At 41.6% G+C, this 7777-nt stretch overlaps 1 protein-coding gene across 1 annotated transcript; it reads left to right on the forward strand.

Annotated features, from left to right (window-relative positions):
- The first annotated feature begins 2616 nt into the window (after positions 1-2616).
- Positions 2617-7141, forward strand: LOC102719364 (transmembrane 9 superfamily member 3). Its single transcript, XM_006649638.3, has 7 exons — positions 2617-2942; positions 3436-3476; positions 3562-4147; positions 4671-4808; positions 4938-5094; positions 5207-5691; positions 6465-7141. Exons 1-7 carry the CDS (start codon positions 2788-2790, stop codon positions 6682-6684), a joined length of 1782 nt encoding a protein of 593 aa, XP_006649701.3. The 5' UTR covers positions 2617-2787; the 3' UTR covers positions 6685-7141.
- The last annotated feature ends 636 nt before the right edge of the window (positions 7142-7777 follow it).

The following is a 7777-nucleotide window of genomic DNA, read 5'->3' on the forward strand; positions in this document are numbered from 1 at the left end:
TGCTCACTTTTGAACCTAAACCAAAACAAATGTTGGCTTGGAAAACGGATTCACATCTAAATAGATGAAATAGTGGTGAGTGCCCCTCCCCCTAGTGTCACTCACCACCATGAGCTGCTTGGGGGCAAAACCCTAGCCACTAATCCCACCATCACCGCACTCACGCACCCTCTCTACCTCGTTGTGATCGGGAAACTATTCGATATACGATAAGGATGGCGGGCTGGTGGTAAGGACAAATTCCTAGCTAATCTAAGTCATTTGCTAGGGGAGGACACAACGACGCTCGGTGATCTTCGATGACGGTAGCAACAGATCAGGTGTTGTCATGGCTAGATCCATCCTTCTTCCCTCGCGCCCGGATCAAGAGCGGGGGCCAAGCCTCTGACCGCCGGCCATGTCGGCGATCTGCCACATCTTGCTCCTGAGTCTCCTTTCCTCCAAATATTCGCGTCTCCACCAAAACGAACCGCCATTGCCTCGGGCACTAGATCTGACGACGCAAAAACGTGAGAATGCGACAAACATGAGAGTGGCCGGAGAGAAAAGCTTTTGGAGTTTACAATATCGAGGAAAATGGTAAGTCACCTATTAGGATTGGATGTTTGTGGGTGCGATCAACTAGGAAGAGACAAACTCAGTATACACGTATTGTCACGCCCTCTTTCTGACGTGAGCAATTAGTTTCCGTGATCTCCTTATGTAACTATTTGAGCAATTAACCGTTGTTCTACAACGATTTATTTGCTACAGCCTCCCACGATCTCACCAATTTCAACAGCCGAATTGACTGTAAAGAGGATGCGGGTTGCCTCAATTGAATGTTGCGGTAAACTTGCTTTCTCAGCACAATTATGTAGGGTTAAGGAGAGAGCACTTGCTAAAGTTTCATAGACACTAATCATTGTATGCTAAATGAAATACTGCTCTCATGCAGCACCGATGATACAACCCTTCATCACGAAAGCAAGAAACCTTATGAAAAGAGGCATGATCAATGGCCAAAGTGGCCCCTCCAAACAATTAAAAACATTTGGGATGATTGCTCGGCTTATTCATGAAAAAAATAAACAACATATTTATAAATAAAAAATAATTTATGAATAAAAATTTTATATGTATGTTCTTAACGATCTTCAAGGTTGGAAAATAAATTTTAATTTATAAGTATAAATGGAAGCGAAAAGATATGACTGATTAAACCTGATGCCTTGGAGAAAGACAAGATTTTAGGGAAGAAAATGCGGTTGGCACTTAATAGCTTATTGCAGTATCTTATAACTTCCTGACTGTCTGCCACACTAGTTCATCTTCGACTGAAACTTATCAACGAAAATACAACTCTCCCAACGGTTCCCTTTATTCATGAGAAAATGTCAGGGAAACGAGATACAAACTCCAGCAGAGAATTAAGAGGCGTCACTGTCGACCGACAGAGTTAGTTCCCAGCAGCAGTTGAAGTCTGCATGCGTACATAGAGGAAACCTGACGAGAGCGTACCTGCAGGAAAGGGCAAAATGAAGCTCACTGAATTGCAAAATGGCGCTAGTGAGGGCAGGTGAAAAGGAAGCTGGGTCGTGGTGTTCTTTTTAGTGCTACGTTAGCAATCGGCTAATTGCTGCCATATTGTATCGGTGCTTTGGGTCCATTTGACACTCACACGTGCTACTGTGAACTCTCATGGTATTTGTGATTCTCTCTCCTATCTAGATAGGAAAACTAACCTTCTTAGCTGTATAAAACCGAACATTACACTCCTGCAGTAGTCACTCACTCTCCAATAAGAAACTTAACATATGTTTACATCCCTGCAACAAGGTACAAATTCTGCTCACTTTTGGAACGGAACTTCAATTTCACCAAAAATTACCCTCCTGCAGTAGTCACTCTCCAATAAGTCACTATTTTTTCTTTGTTCAAACCTACTTTTTCCAGCATCTCAAGACATAATAATTTCTAGGAAATTTAGCATATGTTAATATTAGTTAGAAAAACTATGATAATTATTAATAAAAAAGAAATAGATGAGGTGGAAGTGTAAGTGAGGATAAAATATGAAAATTTTTGAATGAAGTAATTAATGAGACAAGCAGTGATGCGAACAATATAAAAAAGCTTATATTTCGATACCAAGTACAGTTGTTTTTACTATTCGAGCTACCCAATACTCTCTCCATATTTTTATTTATGACACCGTTGATTTTTAGAATTACGTTTGATCATTCGTCTTATTCAAAATTTATATCCAAATATGCAAAATTATAATGCATACTTAAAGTTCCTATAATAATAAGTCATATTATAACAAAATAATTAATAATTAAATAATTTTTTTAATAAGACAAATGGTTAAACGTAGATCTAAAAGTCAACGATCATATAAAAAAATATGAAGACAGAACTATATAACAGAAAAAATAACGAGAATGCGACTAGCCCAAAAAGCGCAAAAGAAAACTTGCGATGGACTCAACCGACCGGGGGCGCCTGATTTGGATCGTGTCAAACCGACCGACGCACCAAAATGTGGGCTAGGCTTTAGCCCTTTAGCTGACCCATTATACAATCACGGCCAGTACACCGCCACCTTCCTCCACCCAACCCTGAGAGAAAACGCCCACCCCCCAGATCTCCATCTCCTCCCTCCTCCTCTCTCTCTCTCTCTTATTAAGGAGCAAGCAAAGCGGCCGCTCCCTCCCGGCTCAGATCTCCGCGCGCCGATCGATCCCCCACCCGCCCCCAAACCCTCGCTCGTCAACGCCGCCGCGGCTCCCGACGACGGGAGCGATGGCCGCGGCCTCCGCGGCCTCGGCGGCGCTGCTGCTCCTCCTCCTCGCGCTCGCGGTGGCCGGCGTTGCGGCCGATGGCTCCGACCACCGGTACCAGGCCAGGGAGCTCGTCCCGCTCTACGCCAACAAGGTCGGCCCCTTCCACAACCCCAGGTGAGGCCTCTCTCTTGCCCCCCCCTCCCTCCTTCCACCCTCGCCAGATCCCATCGTCGGATCCGTTAGAATCGTGGTAGCGGTAGCGGTAGCGCTCGCGCGAGGAGGCGTGGCTCGTGTGCGTCGGGTTGGTATTTGGTTGTTTCCTCGCGCGATCTCGCGGTGCGGGGTTGAGTTGCGGGTTTAGGTTTGTTTGGTCAACACAGGACTAGCCTTTTGAGATCCCGGGGGACATGGCTTCGATGTGATTTGGACGGAATAGCGATCGGTCACTGCACTGTTGACTGCCCAGATCTTCTCAGAGGGTTCTGTTCTCGTTTCAGTATTAGCAAGTAGCAGTGTTTTAGAGCGGATTCTAGACTCCATGAACCTTTTTTTGTTGTTGTCGGGAATCGGATCTATTTGTAAAGCACAATTGTTTCCTTAATCTTAAAGGGAATAATGTAACGCCAACGCCATTCTCATGTTGTGTTATGTTCCCTTTTCCTTGCAGTGAGACGTATCGGTACTTTGACCTGCCTTTCTGCTCTCCGGGTTAGTTTGTCACAAATTTACACCTCACTAGTCATTGTTGAAGAATGCTAGTTAGTTGTTTGCTAATAAATGGTGTTAACTACAGAGAAAGTGAAGGAGAAGAGTGAGGCCCTCGGTGAGGTCCTCAACGGGGACCGGTTGGTTGATGCACCTTACAAGCTTGATTTCCATGTGGATTATGACTCCAAGCCGGTTTGCTCAAAGAAGCTCACAAAGGAGGAGGTGGCCAAGTTTCGGAATGCAGTAGCAAAGGACTACTACTTCCAGATGTACTATGATGACCTCCCACTGTGGGGATTCATTGGTAAGGTGGAGAAGGGTGGGAAGGCAGATCCAAGCGAGTGGAAGTATTACCTGTACAGGCACATTATCTTTGACATTCTCTACAACAATGATCGTGTGATTGAGATCAATGTGCACACTGACCAGAGTGCACTAGTTGACCTGACAGAGGATAAGGAAGCTGATGTTCAATTCCTTTACTCAGTCAAGTGGAAGGAGACACCAACGCCATTTGAGAAGAGGATGGAGAAGTATTCAAGTTCCTCCAACCTACCACACCATCTTGAGGTCCATTGGTTCTCTATTATAAACTCTTGTGTTACAGTCCTCCTCCTGACTGGATTCCTGGCGACCATCCTCATGCGAGTACTGAAGAACGATTTTGTCAAGTAAGGATCTGTACATTAAGTTATTTTTGGAAAATTGTTACCCCCATCCATTCCATGATATTTGCCTGACCCCACTATGCACACGTGACAATTAAGCTCTTAAAGAAAAAAAAATACAATGAAAAAACAGTACACATGTCTGTCAGAAGAAAGATACAAGCACTTCCTATTGAACATGGAAAGATTGCAGCAGATAATTTATTTTTATTTCCTGTGGACATATACTATGATACAACAGTTGCCATGACTGGAAATTCACTGCAAAGTGCAAAAAATGGATTGTAATACACTAGCACCTATTCTCCATTTGCCAATGTTCTGCAGTTGAAAGTTGGCAAATGCATTCTGCATAGAGCAAATATTTTGGTCTGAAATCTATTATGTCTTTGGGATCCATATTGTTTCACGCAATCTTTTTCTTTAAAAAAATACTTAAAATTTAGTCTTTTCTTTGATGTATGAGCATGATGATTTGACTCCATTTCATCTCTGATTTTGAGTGCAATCCTTTTCCTGTTTGAAGATATGCCCATGATGAGGAAGCAGCTGATGACCAAGAAGAGTCTGGATGGAAGTATATCCACGGGGATGTCTTCCGATACCCCAAGAACAAGTCATTGTTTTCGGCTGCTCTTGGTACTGGGACTCAACTGTTTGCACTGTAAGTTCTGATGGGCGTTATCTTGCTACATACACCATGGTGCTATTTTGTACAACCTATAAATTCTTCTTCCTGTTATTCCTTTTTAAACATGTAGATATGTAACAGTCTTTATTTGGCACATTGCAGCACAACCTTTATTTTCCTTCTTGCACTTGTTGGAGTATTCTACCCGTACAATCGTGGTGCTCTTTTCACTGCGTTGGTTGTCATCTATGCCCTCACCTCAGGAATTGCTGGGTATATTGCAACCTCATTCTACTGTCAGCTGGAGGGAACAAACTGGGTATGTTACCTGTATATAAAGATAGTCCCTAGACTCTTCTACTATTCCTAGATTGCAAAATAAGCATCAGTTATAAAGATAGTACTAATGTTGTCATTTGATACTTCCTCAGGTGAGGAACTTGCTGTTGACAGGATGTCTGTTCTGTGGACCACTCTTCCTGACTTTCTGCTTCTTAAACACTGTTGCTATTGCCTATAGTGCAACAGCAGCATTGCCATTCGGCACTATCTGTGTCATTGTGCTCATCTGGACCTTAGTTACATTTCCTCTGCTAGTTTTGGGAGGCATTGCTGGTAAAAACAGTAAGACTGAATTCCAAGCTCCCTGCCGTACCACCAAATATCCTAGGGAGATTCCTCCACTTCCCTGGTACAGGAGAACAATCCCACAGATGGCTATGGCTGGGTTTTTACCTTTCAGTGCCATCTATATTGAGCTCTACTACATCTTTGCCAGTGTTTGGGGCCACAGGATTTACACCATTTACAGCATTCTCTTTATAGTCTTCATCATCCTCCTTATTGTTACTGCCTTCATTACTGTTGCACTGACATACTTCCAGCTTGCTGCTGAAGACCATGAGTGGTGGTGGAGGTACATTGGTTTTCCTTTACGTGTTATGTTTTGAATGAGTACTTGCATGTTTTCATCTCTATTTCATAAGCTTGAGGGTTTCCCTTGTCATCTACTTCTATGGCATTTTAGTACTATACCAGTAACTGGGAAATTGTGCTGCTTTCATGCATGATTTAGCTTTGTGAGCTAAAAGTGCACTACAAATAGTTAATCTGTTGATTTACCTGGTGGTCTAAGTGGTTCTTGTTGGGCCTTCAAACTTGTATCATATGTTTTGTTTGCATACACTGGAAACTGTTTTTCGGGGTATTTGCTTCAATTATCCTTTAGCTCTGATATTGATTGGTGGCCATCAATTTCCTGCAGTTATTTTTTCTTTTATTGGACATCCTATTTATATGCATTTCCTTGACCCCCTTGTGTTGTTTGCCCATATAACTTACAATTGGAGTTTCAGATTATTAAACTACTATCTCAGTGAAATTTGCTAGAATGCAATAATGATATGGTCTTGACTCTTGAGAGGACACTAGTTCTTGAAATCTATTGCTACTCTGCTTTTAGTTCAGGGTTTTTTTAATTTGTTGATTTGATTTATAGACTGTTGCAAGTGATACTATATGCACAACACAATGCTGGGCAGTGAGCACTGCCCTTATAAAATGTAGTATGATTGCTCAAATATTGTCCGTTCATATGTGGACATTCAACCAATGCTTATATTTTCTCATCCTTTTGTATTGAATGCTTGATAACAATATGCTTATTCTTCTGCTCTTCCTCTGATACAGGTCATTCCTATGTGGAGGATCAACTGGATTTTTCGTCTATGGCTACTGCCTGTACTACTACTATGCACGATCAGATATGTCTGGTTTCATGCAGACATCATTCTTCTTTGGCTACATGGCTTGCATCTGCTATGCTTTCTTCCTGATGCTGGGCATGATCGGCTTCCGCGCCGCATTGTTCTTTGTCCGTCACATATACAAGTCCATCAAGTGTGAGTAATACTGTTGTCAGAGGCTGGAGAGCAGTGGAGATGTACTCCTTTTTGGTGCCACTAAGAAGTCCCAGTATAGAAAAGGTTAGCTCTCGCACGCAACAGGAGCAGCTAGAGATTGCCATGTTTCAGGTTAGGCCATTATTCATAGGAACAGGTAATGAACCTATAAATTTGTTCTCCTTTTCGTGTGACTGCTGTTATAAATTGTCCTTTCATTGGTCATGTATTATCTCCTTGTGACGTCTAGACATTTTCTCTTTATTGATGCATGACCTACCTGAGCATCTCTGGAAGATCATGTTAAGCCCTATTTCCTATAGCAGAATAACTGAAGTGTAGAGATGATACCTCTAGAGTGGCTTGTCTATTTATACGTGTATGCAGTGCTGGTTATGTATTGTCAAATATTGAAATACTAGAACCATTCTTTTTTAACTCGAGAATGACAAGTCATTTTGATCGTGCGGAGTAGGGTTTCAAATACCAGTGGTAAATAAACTGGCCGGAATAATTATAATTGAAATTTAACACTATTGTGCTATGCCTCAGTTGTCTTCCCAGTGGAAGTTTGCGAGTATTTTTCTTTTCTATTGCAATAATAATTTCATACAATTTTGATATATTAATGTATTATATAGGTTTAATCTATAAAAAGTGAATTAGCTGTGCAAAAATTTTGATTCCAACCTTTTTAATTCCAAACCAGTTGCAGTTAACCTCCAGCTACCATTTTTTGGATTCAAGTATTTGAACTATCTCCTGTTCTGCATTGCTTAAACCGCTTGTTCTAAGATATTATTTTGCTCTAAGTTTATTTATCAAGATATTTGATTTATCTCTATAACGAAGTAGATGACCTATGACAATGATCCCGGTGAATAATCCGTTAGAAACGTCGCTGGCTGGTTTACAGTTGTTTCAGCACGACCCGTGTTTTTATTTGAATCGCCATTGAAACCTTCCTTTAGGAAGATTTCCCGTACATGCTCGGAACAAAGGATTTGAGATACCAAGGCCCCATCTTTTTGCTTGTGCTTATGCTTAAATCTAAAATTTAAATTTTCAACCTTAACTTTGGAGTTGATTTTGAGATTTTTT

Source organism: Oryza brachyantha, chromosome 3 (assembly GCF_000231095.2).
Source record: "Oryza brachyantha chromosome 3, ObraRS2, whole genome shotgun sequence".
NCBI classification, from domain to species: domain Eukaryota; kingdom Viridiplantae; phylum Streptophyta; class Magnoliopsida; order Poales; family Poaceae; genus Oryza; species Oryza brachyantha.